Here is an 18730-nt window from a genome sequence, read left to right on the forward strand (position 1 = left end):
CAGCACTTTGGGAGGACAAGGAGGATAGATCACCTGAGGTCAGGAGTTTGAGACCAGCCTGGCCAACATAGTGAAACCCCATCTCTACTAAGTATACAAAAATTAGCTGGGCGTAGTGGTAGGCGCCTGTAATCCCAGTTTCTCTGGGGGCTGAGGCAGGAGAATTGCTTGAACCCAGAAGGAGGAGGTTGCAGAGAGTTGAGATCGCACCCCTGCACTCCAGCCTGGGTAACAGAGCGAGACTCCATCTCAAAAAAAAATTTTTTTTAATTAACTGGATATTATTAAATTAGTTTTCAAAGTTAATTTTCAAAGTAATTTTACGTGTTTTTCTATTTCTCACAAAAATATTATGAGATACATAGGATTGATGCTATCTTCACTATTTGGGGTTAAGAGACTGAGGCTCTGAGAGGTTAAGCGTTCTCAAGGTTGTATATTAGTACTGGTGGTAGGAAAATTCCTAGTCACAGCTGATATAATGGATTGGAAGCAGCATACAATCCAATAGGCCTGGATTTGAATTCTCACTCTCATCTTTTTAGTTGAGTCATCTTTCACACACTGTTCACCTCCCTGAGCCTATTTCTTCATAAAAAATGGATGATTATACACATAAGTCTGTTGTGAAGGTAAATAGAAACTCTGCGTATCAAGCACCTGGCATAATGCCTAGTCATTAACATATGTGCAAGCATTACCACTCCTCTCTTTTTAATGGAATGCAAGTAAAAGGAGATATCAAACATGTAAAACGTTGTCACCAATTTGCCTGCATTTGGGAAGCCTGTTTTAAGTCTTAATTATTTTTATTTTGTAGGTAGTTATCACAGAAACATGCCAGTTTTATCTTTCGAGATCTGGAAATACAAGTCAATTAAGAAACAGTATAGGCCAGTTGGGAGGAAGGTTCTGAGTTTTAATTCTGTTTGTTGCTAGCCAATTAATTTTATAACCCTGGCGTTGTCACTATCACTTCTCTTTACCTGTGAAATGATATGTGGAAGAATAGTTGGGCATCACAGGAATTACGGTTGGTTTAAAAATGAATTTGCAGTCGTATCTGGGAGCTCATGCTTCCTGCTTACTGAAAAGCCTAGTAAGAGCTTTGCTTCCATGTGCTGCTTCCTGCCCCCTCCCCATACAACTAATCTAGGGATTTGGTGAAAGGATAGAAAGGATTTTTACTCTCTAGCATTTAGTAAATATTCTGTTCATTATCTTGGATTTGAACTAATGCTTACTAAGGAGGTAAATTCTCTTTAAGTTTTATGTTTTATCTGATCATGTACACTAGGATTTTTTTTTAAACCTAAAAACTCCTTGCCTCCTCAATAATACTGATCTTTCATTTTTACTGGAATTTTTTTTTTAAGCTGCTATACTAAATAGTGATACCTCTTTAGTAATATGGATTTTAATGATTGGTTTGAAAGAAAGTCTTAACCTGTATATTTAAAAGAGTGTAGAAGTGTATAGGGTATATAACATGCTGGTAGATTAGTATACTATTACAAGTTCCCAGATGGTATAATGCTAGGAGCAAAGCTAAGGTGAAGGGTAAATAGCTAATTTCTTTAATTTTGCTTCCTACAAAATATGAGAGAATAGTTGTAAATTGTCCTTTTGGTTGCATATTTCAACATCTGTTCATATGTTTGACCATCTTTTAGCCCCATCCTAGGTACTGTGGAAGATACAAAGACGTGGGAAGTACCTGCCCTCAAAGAGTTTATCTTCTATTTGAGAGTCCATAAGTTTAGGGAAAGAACACCTATATGATGATTAGGCATAAATAAAGTACAGAAGTTCCAGGTACATGTGTATATAGAAGACTGCTTTTAGAAAGTCCTCTCTAGACCGGGCGCTGTGGCTTACGCCTGTAATCCAAACACTTTGGAGGCCGAGGTGGGCGGATCACCTGAGATTGGGAGTTTGAGACCAGCCTGACCAACGTGGAGAAACCCGTCTCTACTAAAATGCAAAATTAGCCGGCGTGGTGGCACGAGCCTGTAATCCCAGCTACTCAGGAGGCTGAGGCAGGAGAATCACTGGAGCCCGGGAGGCGGAGGTTGCAATGAGCCGAGATCGTGCCACTGCACTCCAGCCTGGCGACAGAGAGAGACTCCATCTCAAAAAAGAAGAAAGTCCTGTCTCAAAATTCATTGCATAAATAGAATTCTAAATGTGTGAATGTTGGCATAATCAAAATTTGAATTTTGACTAAAATTTAAGATTTTGTATGCCTTTATGAAATTATGTATTTATGAGACTTTTTTCAAAAAGCAACTAATTATTCCATTTTGAATCTTGACACCCCTTGAGAAAACTCTAAAATACTTATACTTATTGTTTCTATTCCTTTTTTCCGGTTAGGTTTTTTTGCAGTTCTCCAGATTCTATTGACTGTGAATCAAACAAAGTGAGCAGCCAGCCTCTGGATGAAACTTCTGTCACAGATAAAGAGAACAATCTGCATGAATCAGAGTATGGAGACCAAGAAGGCAAGAGGCTGGTTGACACAAACGTAGCACATACTTCAAGTGATGACATGCCGAATAATCATATTCCAAGTGATCATAGTCCAGACAAGGCAACAGTGTTTACAGATGAAGAGTCTCACTCTTTTAAGAGCAGCAAATTCACAAGGACCATTTCACCACCCACTTTGGGAACGCTAAGAAGTTGTTTTAGTTGGACTGGAGGTCTTGGAGATTTTTCAAGAACGCCAAGCCCCTCTCCAAGCACAGCATTGCAGCAATTCCGAAGAAAAAGCAATTCCCCCACCTCTCTGCCTGAGATTAGTATGTCTGACGTGTCTCAGTTAAAGAGCGAGGAGTCCAGTGATGATGAGGCTCATCCCTTACGAGAAGGGGCGTGTTCTTCACAGTCCCAGGAAAGTGGAGAATTCTCCCTGCAGAGTTCAAATGCATCCGAGCTTTCTCAGTGCTCCAGTAAAGACTCCGATTCAGAGGTAAGTCAAATCCTGAAGGCTTCCTTTTCAAATTTACATGTAAGAAAAAATAGATTGTTACTCAAATCATTGAGGAAATTTTTCCTGCACATAAATGACGAGCTATATTAATTTTTTTCATTCTAAATTCTACTGCGCAGAAAGTTCACATTTTATGCATGTGAAGGACTTCTCTGTATCTTTCACATTTTAAACTCTAATACATGTAAATTAACTCTGTATTTCCTGAATCACTGTGTGTTCCACTGGTGGGTATCTCAAGGTGTGCCACAGTTCAAACCTAGGCAGAGTGATAATCTGTGAAATGAAAAATTATTATCAGTTTATTGTTCAAATCCTTAATATGCTCTTGAATTCAGATAACATTTAAGACCGTATAAGGGGCCAAGTGCGATGGCTCATGCCTGTAATCCCAGCACTTTGGGAGGCCGGGGTGAGTGGATCACTTGAGGTCAGGAGTTTGAGACCAGCCTGGCCAGCATGGTGAAACCCTGTCTCTACTGAAAATACAAAAATATTAGGCAGGCATGGTGATGGGCGCCTGTGATCCCAGCTATTCGGGAGGCTGAGGCAGGATAATCGCTTGAACCTGGGATGTGGAGGTTGCAGTGAGCCGAGATTGAGCCACTGCACTCCAGCCTGGGGGACAGAGCCAGACTGTCTCAAAAAAAAAAAAAGAAAAAGAAAAAGAAAAAAAAGAGAGAGAGACCTTATAAGGAAGTGGCCCTGTTAATGCAATGGTATCCATCTTAAGTTTTAGTACTTCAGAAATGTATTTTCATTTACTCTTCTTATTCCTGCTAAACACCTTATGACAAGACAAAACAGTAATACAAGTGATGTTGTAATTCTGTTTTAAATTAATAAAAGCATCCTAACCAGTTTTTTCTTCTAGTAATATATAATGTATCTTGTATTCTGACATAAAACTCCAAATAAGTACAGTCGTGTGTTACTTAACTATATGTTCTGAGACATGCATTGTTAGGTGATCTGATTTGGTCGTTGTACAAACATCATAGAGTGAACGTACACAAACCTAGATGGTCTAGCCTACTACACACCTAGGCTAGATGCTAAAGCCTTATTGCTCTGAGGCTACAACCTGTACAGCACGTTACTGAACTGAACATTGTAGGCAACTATAACACAATGGTAAGTATTTGTGTGTCACACATAGAAAGTTATAGTGAAAATACTGAATATGCAATCCAAATATGCAGACCACCGAATACATGGTCTGCTGTTGAATGAAACATGGTTACGCAGTACGTGACTGTACTGCTTATAAGATCCAGTGATATATTTTTAAATGACATGTTGGCAGTAGCTTTTTTTAAACCTGAGTTATCTCAAATTAACCAATATAACATTCCTTCTTTATCTTTATGAACTATAATAACCGACCAAGTTGTAGGAACAATTATAGCCATGGTAATATTTGACAAAATTTTGATACCTGATAATTCCAAATATTGAACAGCATCTAAGAAATCAGTGTAGCTTTTATTTATTAAAGAAGAAAATATTTTATTCAAGTTCCCAAAGGAAACTAGAGATATACTGGACTGAAATTGAAGAAAAAAGCCAAATTAAAATGTCTAAATAAGTTGTTTTCGTTTGGAGAAAGCTGAAATGTATTCATATATTTGAACCCCAAAGCTGTCCCCTGTGCCTTTTTTTACATTTTTTTTTCCCCAAAATCGGGCAGCCTCCTGAGCCAGAGTAGGCTCAGAGACTTCCTTCTTATGTTTTTTGTTGTTGTTGTTGTTGTTTTGCGACAGAGTCTCACTGTGTCGCCCAGGCTGGAGTGCAGTGGCACAGTCTCGGCTTACTGCAACCTCCGCCTCCTGGGTTCGAGTGATTCTCCTGTCTCAGCCTCCTGAATATTTGGGATTACAGGTGTACACCACCATGCCTGGCTAATTTTTGTTTTTTTGGTAGAGATGGGGTTTCACCATATTGGTCAGGCTGGTCTCGAACTCCTGACCTCAGGTGATCCACCCCCACCTCAGCCTCCCAAAATGCTGGGACTACAGACATGAGCCACCTCACTCGGCCCTTCTTACGTTGTTTTTTTTTGTTGTTGTTGTTGTTGTTGTTGTTGTTGTTGTTGTTTGAGACGGAGTCTCGCTCTGTTGCCCGGGCTGGAGTGCAGTGGCCGGATCTCCGCTCACTGCAAGCTCCGCCTCCCGGGTTCACGCCATTCTCCTGCCTCAGCCTCCCGAGTAGCTGGGACTGCAGGCGCCGCCACCTCGCCCGGCTAGTTTTTTGTATTTTTTAGTAGAGACGGGGTTTCACCGTGTAGGCTAGGATGGTCTCAACCTCCTGACCTCGTGATCCGCCCGTCTCGGCCTCCCAAAGTGCTGGGATTACAGGCTTGAGCCACCGCGCCCGACCCCTTCTTACGTTTTTCAGAGGCTGCCGAGCCATACCCTTGGCCGCCTCGGAGGCTTCCGCTTTTCTTTTCCCTTTCTTTCACTTTGCCTTCGGCTGGTCCATCCTGAGTACTGTGCGTACTGGACTAGAAGAGTGTTTCTTTTACTATGAACCTCCATCTTTATCTCGTCTTTGTCATTTCTACTTCGCCCTGCATCTTCTCTTACTGCCACTTGGGTACCACAGCATTGGCTGTCTTGAACATCTTTCATAAAAACATCACTGTTAATTTGTGAGGATATTAAGTCTGCTGAGTTCCTTTGGGGTTGTCTTTTTTATATTTCCAGCATGCATCTTACTATTTCATTTACTTTGGAAGCGTTTAGCCAGGTTTTCCTGGGAAGCCTTATCGGCTCCCACTGTAGGCTGGTCATATTAATAGAATTCCTCATTTTGTCTTCCGGGCTAACCTTTTTTAATACACTAATGGTTACAGAAATATGAATCCTCCTCCCCTAGCCACGCCCCCCCGAAAGTTAAGAAACTAAACAAAACTAGGAATCATTCATTAAGTCATCTCTTTTGCTGTCAGATGTAGTAAACTCTTACTAGAATAAATAGTTAATTCTCAAAGAATTTGATGCTGACAGTTAACGTAAAATGATATAATCTTTCTTTGATTCAGAAATGTTTCAGAAAGCTGTGATGCCCTTGGGGCATCATTTTGAATATCAGTTTTTATCCTATAGTTCAGAAGAAAATGCTCCAATATTAGAGCCTTCTGTTGGTAGTTCACTGTGAAAAGCAACACTCATAGATTCTGTGTTGAGTTCCTTGACCATATTTGAGGTTGAAGTCATCTTAGGACCTTCCTTGTGATCTTCAGGAAATGATTTAGCCCAGAGTCACAATAATGTTAGCTATGAGCAAGGAATGTTAGGGTTTCTGTAAGGTATAACACAAGTTAATGGGGTGCTTTTCACTATTCGGTTTTTTATTGCCCTTTTTTTTGTGTGGTTTTTTGTTTGTTTGTTTGTTTGAGTCTGTTCTGTTGCGTAGGCTGGATTGCAGAAGTACAATCTTGGCTCACTGCAACCTCCACCTCGCGCGTTCAAGCGATTTTCCCCACCTCAGCCTCCCAAGTAGCTGAGATAACAGGCATGTGCCACCACGCCCGGCTAATTTTTGTATTTTTAGTAGAGACGAGTTTTCACCATGTTGGCCAGACTGGTCTCGAACTCCTGACCTCAAGTGGTCTGCCCAAAGTACTGGGCATTGGCCTCCCAAAGTACTGGGATTACAGGCATGAGCCTCCACACCTGGTCTCATTGTCCTCTTTTATTTGACTTTCATGGGAATGCAGATTATAAGAGAACTCTCCATCTATAGAAAAGTCTTATCTGATAGAAAATTGGGGGCAGAGGGTAGGTCTGAAAGTCGTCGGTAAAGGTGAAGTGCATCGAATACAATACTACTCCACTTGAAAGCGGATACCTTTTTTTTCTCTTTAAAGTTAAACATGTTACTTGATTAAAAGAAGGGATGGAGCTGCACCTGTTCAACTTATTTTAGCTAGTAAGATGAAAACTGTTAACCACACATGTGTAACTCAACATTTTTACAGTAGCAGACTCGTGTTTTATCTGACTCAGCATTTTTACATCCTCTTCTAACAGTTCATAAAAGACTTTAATTTTAAGTAGATATTTTATGTAATTGACCTCTCCAGCTGAAACATCTTGCTAGCTTCTTCCATGAAATTGGCAGACATCATCCTTTCCATATTAGATTCGTTTTCTTTTATTGATTCTCTCCCATGGTCTTATTTATTTTCCATTTTGTTGAATATTGGTTTGTTGTCATAAAAATTCTATAGTAAAAATATTATTTTATTTTATTTTTTCATCTGGGGACTCAAGGAATCTGATTGCAATACTAAGTTACTTGACAGTCAAAGTGACCAGACCTTCAAGCTACGTTTATCTCATTTCTCAAAAGACACACCTCTAAGGAACAAGGTAAAACATTTATTTAATTTTTTTTTTAATTTCAGAAGCAGTGTATGCTTACAACTAGAAAATGAGAAATACAAGCAGAATTAAAAATGGAAATACCTGTAGTCTCTCATTTATATAAAAATGTCTGCTTTAAAACTTCATGCTTGACTGTAGGTGTTTAAGCTGTGAAACTTATTTTCTCTTGCAGTGTGTATGAAAGATCATTTTCCATGTACTTTTAGTCATTAATGTGATGACTTTATAATATGCAGTTGTATGGGTTTGGCCAATCCTCTTATTTTTGTCATTTACCCTAAATTGTTTTGCTCTAGCAAATAATACTGCAACCAAGATCTTGTGGATAAATATTTGAGGACATGTTCTTGATTAGTCTGTAAGGATTCATTCCATGGAGTGGTGTTACTGGTCCCAAGGCGTGTGTGATTTAGCATTGATACGTAGTCCCAAGGCGTNAAAGTACCAATGGTTGATTAATATATGTTTAACCTCATTTGTTTAACCATATGTTTAACCTCATTAGTAACCAAATAGTGCAAATTAAAATAATAAAATTGTTTCTTGCCTCTTCATATTTCCAAAAAATGTTTTTAATTATACTCATTTTTTATGAGAGTATAGAATCACATATTTTAAAAGGTAAGTATTGGTCTGCCATTTCTAGAAAAAAATTTGAAAGAGTTCAAATAATTCAAACCAGTAAGTGCATTCTAGAACTTTAGCCTAAGGAAACATTGAGAATTTAAATACAAGAATACTTAATACTGCATTGGTTATAATAGTGAAAAATTGGAAATAATCTAAATAACAATAAGGGAGTGAATTATTAAATAATCTTTGGTTTTAGCTCTTAGTGATAGAAATATAGGTGAACTTTTTTCTGTTCTTTTTCTTGTATTTTTCTACCATGAGCATATATTATGTTTCTAGTACCATAAAAACTTTTTAAAATTGTAATACAGGCCCTGCTTATCCATTTGAAAGAAGATGTCCGTCTCACACAATATAAATATCAATTCTACCATAGTCAATATGGGTTGCTATAACAGAATACCAGAAACTGGATTTGCTTAAATGATAAATATTTATTTCTCACAATTCTAAAGGCTGGGAAGTCCCAGGTCTAGGCACCAGCAGATTTGGTGTCTGGTGAGAGCCCACTTCCTGGTTTGCAGACAGATGCCTTCTTGCTGTGTCCTTACATGGTAGAGGGAGAGAACATCTCTTTTGTACCTCTTCTTGTAAGGGCACTAATCTCATTCCTGAGGGCTCCACTCTCATGATCTAATCACCTCTCAAAAATCCCACCATCACATTAGGATTTAAAGGGTTAGGACTTCAACATGAATGTGGGGGGCACACAACGTTCAGTCCATAGCAAATTCCAATACATTAAAGATACAAATATAAAATATGTAAATATGAGATTATTTTTTAAATTTTTGAGCAAGAAGGCTTTTGCAGTCATATCTACTAACTTGAAAAGACATTATTATTGAAAAGGAAAAATATGTTAATAATATGTATAGTGGTGTTTTGTTTAAATACTTTAAAATATTCATGTGCACATTTGCATGTTTGTAGTATCACATTAAGAAGTCTGGAAAGATACATGCAGAATAATTTACAATGATAGATATGACTGGAGATGTAGAAAATACTTTTCCAAAAGGAGTTATGTCTAGATAGTAAAGCATCATATTATTATTATTATTCTCAGAGATTTGCCTTGTCAGGGATTTAACTACCACTTCTGTTTTGGTGACCCTCCAGCTGAGCTTTCCCTGATACCCGTCTTTAATACCTAAAATCAAACTCGTGCCTTTTCCCTCTATTTCTTCTCAGAATGTTTTTTATCTATTAAATAAAATTATATTATCTGCCACTTAGTTTCAAAATCCTAAGGTTGTCCTTTTCCTTCATAATTGTCAGTTTGATCCTTCTACAGCAGTTAGAGAAAAACAACCAAACATTGATACCTCTCCAAATTCTAACGTTTCTTTGTCTTCTTTTTTTCTCCCCATCACCAACACATATTTAAGGATTTCATCTTTACTGTGTGAAACTTTAACTTTTCCATTCTTTATACACACACTGCCAGATTCATATTATAAACCTTTTTTAATGTACCTCATTCTTACTATCCTGAGAAGCAATAACAAAACTTCATTGTCTCCATTCTATCCACAGGCTAAAAATCAACCCTTAGTAGAAACAGCCTAAATGTCAATAGAGGTTTGTTTAAGTAAGTTATGGCATATATATACAATGGAAGAACAGGCAACCTATTCCAAATAAAATTCTATTTCCTGTGAACTGAAAAAAATATCTAAGATACATCATTAAGTGGAATCAAGATACATTAAGTGAGAAAAATGAAGTGCACAACAGCGTGTATTATGCTGCCAGTTTGTGTGTGTGTGTGTGTGTGTGTGTATGTGTGTGCACGTGTGAGTCTGGATGCACAGGAAGCTGGGAATGCATAGGAAGCCAGGAGCAGCAATTGCCTCTGGAAAGGGAGGCAGTGAGAGAGATTCATTTTGTTCTCTGTTCCTTTACAAAAGAGAGAACTTTTAAATTTTATGCCAGGTTTACTGTTACCTGTTAAAATAATTCATGATGACTTCTGTAATAGACGTTTATAAATAGCACATTTTTACCATTGCTTATGGGTTATTTTGTTCTTATGTATAAAGAATAGTTTGACCGGTCGCAATGGCTCACGCCTGTAATCTCAGCACTTTGGGAGGCCGAGGCGGGTGGATCATGAGGTCAGGAGATCAAGACCATCCTGGCTAACACAGGGAAACCCCGTCTCTACTAAAAATATAACAAATTAGCTGGGCATGATGGCAGGCGCCTGTAGTCCCAGCTACTCAGGAGACTGAGGCAAAAGAATGGCATGAACCCGGGAATTGGAGGTTGCAGTGAGCTGAGATCGCGCCACTGCACTCCAGACTGGGCAACAGAGTGACACTCCGTCTCAATAAATAAGAATAGTTTGAAATTAAAGTGAGTTGCTTTAACAAAATGGCCTTAAAATGGGTGTTTAATCTTCAGGTTCCTGGGCTATATAAATCCAGTTCTGCAGACTCTCTTTCTACAACCAAGATCAAACCTCTAGGACCTGCCAGAGCCAGTGGGCTGAGCAAGAAGCCAGCAAGCATCCAGAAGAGAAAGCATCATAATGCCGAGAACAAGCCGGGATTACAGATCAAACTCAATGAGCTCTGGAAAAACTTTGGATTTAAAAAGTGAGTTGCCTTGTTTCTTATTCTGAAACAAGATAAACTGTTATTTTCTGTAATTTCCATCCCTTTCTCCCAACTCTTTCAATTTTCGTATGAGTCAAGTTTTGTTTCTCTCACTATAAAATAATTATTTTTCTCTCTTCCCTTTAACTGATTCTTTATGCTTAATTTCAATTTCTATACCTTCTTTTCATAAAAAGACGGCAAACTAAAAAAAACCAGTTTTCAGTCTGGTTTCGGGGGCTCTCTGATGTTAAGCAAATTGCTTTCCTAGGCCTTAAGTCTCTTGCCTTCCTTTTTTTATCTCTCAGGATTGTAAAGAGAAAAAAATTTTTATTTTATTTTATTATATTTTATTTTGTTTTGAGACAGAGTTTCGCTCTTGTTACCCAGACTGGAATGCAATGGTGCAATCTCCGCTCACTACAACCTCCGCCTCCCAAGTAGCTGGGATTACAGGCATGCGCCACCATGCCCGGCTAATTTTGTATTTTTAGTAGACACAGGGTTTCTCCATGTTGGTCAGGCTGGTCTCGAACTCCCAACCTCGGGTGATCTGCCCGCCTCGGCCTCCCAAAGTGCTGAGATTACAGGCATGAGCCACTGCACCTGGCTGAAAATAAGATTTTTAAAGAAGGGGTAGAAGTACAGTGCTATATCATACTTCTCTAATTTATCAATCTTAAAATGGGGAGACTCATTGGATTTATATGATGAATTTGCCAGATTTGCAGTGTATGTGGCCAGCACTGCTTTAAAAGAATTCATCCTCTATGTAGTTAAATTTTTGTTAACCATAATACTTTCTTCTGTTAGACCACAAAATTAGCCGCAGAGTAGCATTACCTTATAGCTATTTTCTCATTCTCAATAAAAGAAATGTGCTAAGTTTAATAAAAGATTTTTTTAACTATATGGAATGATAGGATTAAACCTTACCTAATAGAAATATTGTCATAGATGAGGTGGTATGAGTGGGAAACACTTTGTGAATAAGTAAGTGCTGGACAATCGTTTCTTATTTTCCATTGTGCAAAGTCTAGGATTAAACCATATGACAGCAGTTTTCAAACGTTTTATTTTCAGGAATGCTTTATACTCTTAAAAATTATTAAAGGCCCCAAAACACTTTGGTTTATGTAGGTTATATTTGTCAACACTTACCCATCATAGAAATTGAAATGAACATTTAAAAATATTAATTTTAAAATAACGATAAGCCTATTACATATGAATGTAGATAGTACATTTAAAAAATAAATAGCTGTATTTTCCAAATCCCCCTAAAAGGTAAAAAAAGTGGCACGGTTTTACATTTCATTTTGCAAATCTTTACTGTCTAGTTTGCAAATCTTTACTCTCTGGCTTAATAGAACTCAGCTGGATTCTTATATCTGCTTCTACATTTGATCTGTTATGATTTGGTGTTTTGGTTGAGTATATGAAGGAAATAGACATTTGTAGTTAGAAAATATATATTTTGATAGCCCTTTTAGATAATGGTAAATTTTCTTCTCTGCTGTTATGTCTAAATTCAACAACTTGTAGTTTCTTAAGGTTAGTTGTAGTGTAGAATATGAAACCATATCGACTGACTTTTTGTACTCTGTTATATTACAGTCCACTGGTGTACCTTTCTTCTGTTGCCTAGGGTGGAATGGCACAATCATGGCTCACTGTACCCTCGACCTCCTAAGCTCAAGCAGTCCTCCTGCCTCAGCCTCCTGAGTAGCTGGGACTACAGGCGTATGCCACCACCCCCAGTTAATTATTTAATTTTTTATTGCAGGTGTGAGCCACTTTGCCTGGCCTACACTGGTGCACTTTTAATGCATCCTTTACATGTAACATCATGAGTTGGTCATTTGGAAAATATTGGGTCATTGAGATGTACTTCCAAATATTGATATATTTTATTATACAATATAAGAAAAAAGTCGCAATCAACGAAGCCTTTAACATTGGAAAACCATTGTGTGGCAGATATGTTTTCCAAAATTTTAATTTTCATATGAAAGCTTGAATTTTATCATTAGCAACAAATACTGTTATTTATTTTTCTTTAAAGTAACAGACTCTCTTTGTTCATTTTATTTGTTTGTTTGTTTGTTTATTTATTTTGAGACAAAGTCTCTCTTTGTCACCCAGGCTGGAGTTCAGTGGCACAATCTCAGTTCAGTGCAGCCTCCACCTCCTGGGTTCAAGTGATTCACCTGTCTCAGCCTCCCAAGTAACTGGGATTACAGGCACCTGCCACCATGCCCTGCTAATTTTTTATTTTTTGTAGAGATCAGGTTTCGCTGTGTTGGCCAGGCTGGTTTCGAACTCCTGACCTCAAGTGATCCACCTGCTTGAGCCTCCCAAAGTGCTAGGATTACAGACATAAGCCAGCACGCCTGGCCCCTTTTTGTTCATTTTAGAGAAGTCCTGAATGACCTTAGTGTCACATGCTTTTACTTGAGATAAACTATCATACTTCTATACACAATAGAAGTGTTTTGTTTGTGCTTTCCATTTTGCCACAGAATATTAAAAAGCATACCAAAAAATTAGCCGAGTGTGGTGGCATGTGCCTATCGTCCCAGCTTCTCAGGAGGCTGAAGTGGCAGAATTGCTTGAGCCCAGGAGGTGGAGGTTGCGGCACTGCACTCCAGCCAGAGTGCAACAGAACGAGACCCTGTCTCAAAAAATTTTAAAAAAAAATTTGAAGTATACCAAAGGGTTGAGATTTAATGAAATTAGTGATTTTTACTGCTTCCATCAAGAGCATTTTTGAGACTTTTCTTTAACTGCAAGTGCACGGAGGTGGAGAATACAAACAGTGCTGCTATGACTTGTATGGTGTGATGCCACCGTGTTGATTGACACCGAGTTGTCAGCAGTTTCACTCAGTTCTGCTTTAGCAACATCCATACAAGTGTCAGCACAGTGGAAAGGAGGAACAAAGTCTGAATATTGTAAGAAGAGTTTTGATCTTGGAAACCTTTTGAAAGGATCTTGGGACTCTCCAGGGGTCATGGAACATGCTTTGAAAACTGTTGCTAGAGAGAAATTAAGGGTGCAACATATTCTTAAATACCTTTGAGAAAAAAAGACTTACTGGTGTTTAATTTTTGTTGACAGGAGATAGAATTACCTGTAATATCTTCATAACAGGATTAATTTTTATAGATAGCTTCCTTCCAGAAAAGAAAAAAGAAAAAACAACTGAGAGGAGAATAAAAGATAGGGCTTAGGCCGGGCACGGTGGCTCACGCCTGTAATCCCAGCACTTTGGGAGGCTGAGGCAGGCTGATCACTTGAGGTCAGGAGTTTGAGACTAGCCTGACCAGCATGGTGAAACCCCATCTGTAGTAAAAATACAAAAATCAGCCAGACATGGTGGTGCAGGCCTGTAGTTCCAGCTACTCGGGCTGAGGCAAGATAATCGCTTGAACCCGGGAGGTGGAGGTTGCAGTGAGCCAAGATCGTGCCACTGCACTCTAGCCTGAATGACAGAGCAAGCCTGTCTCAAAAAAGAAAAAAAAAAAAAAAAAGGTAGGGCTTCACCAGGGCTTAACCATTTGTTCCTGCTTCACTTATATTGGTTCTTAACCATACTTGAGAAGGGCACTAAGGAGAAAAGAATTAAAGTATTGGAATCATTCTGCCTTAGCTAATATATCGAGTGGTGGCCCAGCACCTACACTGAATGGTGATTTTGAAAGCAAGAAGAGGCACTAAGAAGTGAGACTCAGAAAGTATGGGGAGTGCTCACAGGAGAAGCTGATTGTGTTATATAATGAATTGAACGAAATTATACAGTACACGGTCTTATCCTCTTCATATTCCTCTATTTTGTCCAGGTAGACTATTTCTTCTCTCATAATCAGTACCCTAAAAATACCAAATTTATTTTATTGTATTTTGCAGAGATTCCGAAAAGCTTTCTTCTTGTAAGAAGCCCCTGTCCCCAGTCAGAGATAATATCCAACTAACTCCAGAAGCGGAAGAGGATATATTTAACAAACCTGAATGTGTGCGTGTTCAAAGAGCGATATTCCAGTAAATGCAGACTGCTGCGATGCTTTTGCCTGCAAGAGAATCTGATCAATTTGAAGTCCCTGTTTGGGAATGAGGCACTTATCAGCCTGAAGAATTTTTTTTCATTCTGTGCCATTTTAAAAATAGAATACATTTTATATATTAACTTTATAATTGGGTTGTGGTTTTTTTGCTCAGCTTTTTATATTTTTATAAGAAGCTAAATAGAAGAATAATTGTATCTCTGACAAGTTTTTGGAAGTTTTAATGTTAATTGGGAAAATCCCCTGGGGTTTATAAAAATCTACTCTAAATATTTCTGTAATGTTGTCAAGTAGAAAGATAGTAAATGGAGAAACTACAGTCCTAGAGGAAATCACTGTTTCTCCAGGCTTTAAAGTTTTCCATTTGCCTTTCCCATCTGTCCTTCAGGGTTGAATTGAAAATAAAGTTGAGATGGGAGGGGTAATTGGAAGGGTTAAAGATCATTACACAAATGAGACAGTGCTCTCTTATCCCTGAAGGTTTTGATTGGATTATAGGTTGACACTGAAGGAAAATTTTCAGCATCATATGAAAGGAAGTACTTCTTATATCATTAATATTTTTAAACTTCAAAATAGCCTCAGTTTTAATATATATTTTTTGAAGTGTGGGCTAAAGCTTCCTTAACATATATTTAAAACTAGTCCGCTGAACGCTGCATAAGATACTAAATCTGCAAGGTCTGTGACACGTACTCTCTGCAAAGAAATGGGCAGATGCATGGAAAGAGAACCAGCTACTAACTGAGGAGCTGAAGTGACAGGAATTAAAGGATTTCTAAAAGTATTTGTGATACAGAGGATAAAGGAAAGAGCCAGAGTATTTATATTTTTAAGTGAGACTCGGTAGAGGACTCTAGGAAAATGAGATCAGAGTGGAATAAAAGCTAACTAAAGCTATTACAAAATAAAAACTAAAACCCAAAAAGGCCCAATCTGAAAAAGACCTAATCCAAAGAACAAAAGCAGATTTGAATTCTCCATGCATGTTTCCTGTTATAAAACAAATTAGGAATGTGAATCAAACATTGTCTACAAATATTTATCCCCTCACTCACAAAAAATGCTACTTAAATGACAGAAAAGGAATAAGACAAATCCACAAGGGTTAACAGAGTGGAAGAAGAGACATCAGGCAAGGAAACTGATGGATGAGTAGTAAGTGATTTAACAAAGAAATGATCATTGTCAGTGGCAGAAGACTAGAAGAGGTAAAAGTCTGATAAGCTTGACAAATGGAGACATGCAGATTCCTCTAAAGCCAGAGGTGCAGAGTAAGACTGGAAATAGGATTGGTTTTGGAAATCTTTAAAAATAGTGTGGGAGAAGGGGCAGATGGCAGCAGTGCCAGTTTCCAATCTCCAAATCACCATATAATAGCAACTGGATAGCAAAATAAAAATCCATGAGCAACGTAAGTGGGTGAAGATAGCCACAAGACCACAAGCTGGCATTGGCATCAGTTCAGGCGAAGCAGAGTGAGAAAATGGCATCTAATGACCTGAGGACAGTACAGCAGGCCAGGTTGAAAACAGCACTCAAGTGGGAGAGGCTTTGCCCATTTTGAAGGTGGGTGAGTCCAAGAGGCTTGTATTAAGGTCTGAAGGACTGAAGCAAACTAGCCCCTAGGAAGTATTAGAACTGATTCACTGAGTTCACCAAGGTTCTCTTCCAGGACAGCGTTCCCCACAGAAGAGAAACTGCTGGGGGGAAGCCAAATCGAAGAAGAGAAAGATGAAGAGAAGGTCCAAATACAAGTAGAATAGGGAATCGTCAACCAAAATCTCTCAGCAGAATACTGGTTTTGAACACTTAAAAAGAAACTTAGAGAAGTTCCCATGAATCATGTTTCCTTCTCAAAGTTTAGGAAACAGAATTTTACTTAAAAAGAAACTAAGGAAAGTTTTTAGATGAATCTCATACAAAGTTATTTTAATGAAAAGAAAGAGTAGAGAAGATTTCTGGACAATGAAGATGTATCAGGAAGATAGGTCCACAGAGCAGAGCAAAACTCGTTTGTTTAAAATGTGCTAAAAGATATTAGAAAGATGATATAAAATATGACAAATTTAGGATTACAAGAATCAGAAATAAGCTCAAGAAAACATTGTAAATAAAAACATCAGAGATGCAATATAAACACTATGGATAATGTCTTTTAAAAGAGGTAAAAATAAAAAGGAATAAAAAATCAATTTTGGCCGGGCGCGGTGGCTCAAGCCTGTAATCCCAGCACTTTGGGAGGCCGAGACGGGCGGATCACGAGGTCAGGAGATCGAGACCATCCTGGCTAACACAGTGAAACCCCGTCTCTACTAAAAAATACAAAAAAAACTTAGCCGGGCGAGGTGGCAGGCGCCTGTAGTCCCAGCTACTCGGGAGGCTGAGGCAGGAGAATGGCGTGAACCCGGGAGGCGGAGCTTGCAGTGAGCTGAGATCCGGCCACTGCACTCCAGCCTGGGCGACAGAGCGAGACTCCGTCTCAAAAAAAAAAAAAAATCAATTTTTGTTTAATTAGAAAATGACAAAGAAGACCCAACATACAGATAATGGGAATTTGAAACAACAAAACCCTATAATTTTAGAAAATGTTTTATTTAAATATATAAAACAATATTTTAAAAGTGAACTCTGGTACCTAAGCAGCAGCTAACACCAAGACATAAATAATATACTTTAAAGGAAGAAAACTTTGGCTAGGCAAAACCAGGTGAAATGTAAGATGATGATCAGACTTTCTTCACAATTATACTTTATGCCTGAAGAAAATGGAGTGATCATTTTTGAATACCCAAAGAAAAATGTGAGCTGAGGTTTTCATATCTAATAAAATTGTAAGTATAAAAGGCTGGCACAAACATACCCAACACAGAAAAATTTGGGAAATGGGAAATGTCGTTCCCTTAAGCGGTTTATCAGGAAGTTCAGAAAATGAGCTCCAGATAACCAAAATGACTAGAGAAATAGTGACAGACTGGCGGTAAGTAGTAAACGTATGTTGCTTATACACTTAAAACTAAGAGTTAAAGCATCGTATATAAAAGCATATGCAAAAACATTTGGTTTAGCTAGTGGTAGTCTGATATTTTGGGACTGTGTGTATACTGTGGAATAGAATAATTACTATTTATAGGATATTTGAAATCCTGTTTTCTTGAGAATCAGGGTCCTTTTTTTTTTTTTTCAAGATGGAGTCTTGCTGTGTCGCAATCTCAGCTCACTACAACCTCCGCCTCTCAGGTTCAAGTGATTCTCCTGCCTCAGTCTCCCAAGTAGCTGGGATTACAGGTGTGTGCCACCACGCCCAGCTTCATTTTTGTATTTTTAGTAGAGATGGGGTTTCAATATGTTGGCCGGACTGGTCTCAACCTCAGGTGATCCACCCACCTCAGCCTCCCAGAGTGCTGGGATGGCAGGCATAAGCCACTGCACCCAGCCTAGAACCAGGGATTTTAATGTGAAAAAAAGGAGAAAGAGAATACAGAACATGTAATTTTTTTTTTTGGGGGGGGGGGGAATCCCATGGCTATGAATTTGAATTGGACGTAGTGGTATAAATTCATGAATGTATATTGAATACATTTAGATACGTGTGAATACACACATTCATCAGTTTGTACCAGTATGTTCAATACAAATTCATAACTATCAGGATGTTTAGCACATCAGCTTGTGGTTTTAAAGTACCTTTTGCTTTTTTCATTAAAATGAGGATTTGGGGAAAATAGTCTGGCAGGAAATGTAAAAGATAAGCCTAGGATATCTTGTCACAACAAATAGAGGGGCTGGGTGTAGTGTGTCGTGCCTGTAATCCCAGGACTTTGGGAGGCCAAGGTGGGTGGATCACCTGAGGTCAGGAGTTGGAGACCAGCCTGGACAACATGGTGAAACCCAGTCTATTAAAAATACAAAATTAGCCGAGAGTGGTGGTGCGTGCCTGTAATCCCAGCTACCTGGGAGGCTGAAGCAGGAGACTTACTTGAAACCCGGAGGCGGAGGTTGTAGTGAGCCGAGATCGCACCATCGCACTCCAGCCTGGGCAAC

The 18730-nt window shown here is 38.6% G+C and overlaps 1 protein-coding gene across 2 annotated transcripts in view; it reads left to right on the top strand.

Annotated features, from left to right (window-relative positions):
* EXO1 (exonuclease 1) overlaps positions 1-15005 on the top strand; it is a 42434-nt gene extending 27429 nt beyond the window's left edge. For both annotated transcript variants that reach the window (XM_025388986.1, XM_025388994.1), the window contains 4 exons: positions 2377-2974; positions 7273-7371; positions 10429-10622; positions 14532-15005. In XM_025388986.1, coding sequence (XP_025244771.1) covers positions 2377-2974; positions 7273-7371; positions 10429-10622; positions 14532-14667 — 1027 coding nt within the window. In that variant the 3' untranslated portion in view covers positions 14668-15005. The remainder of the gene's footprint in view (positions 1-2376; positions 2975-7272; positions 7372-10428; positions 10623-14531) is intronic.
* The last annotated feature ends 3725 nt before the right edge of the window (positions 15006-18730 follow it).

This window comes from Theropithecus gelada, chromosome 1 (genome assembly GCF_003255815.1).
Source record: "Theropithecus gelada isolate Dixy chromosome 1, Tgel_1.0, whole genome shotgun sequence".
Classification (NCBI taxonomy): domain Eukaryota; kingdom Metazoa; phylum Chordata; class Mammalia; order Primates; family Cercopithecidae; genus Theropithecus; species Theropithecus gelada.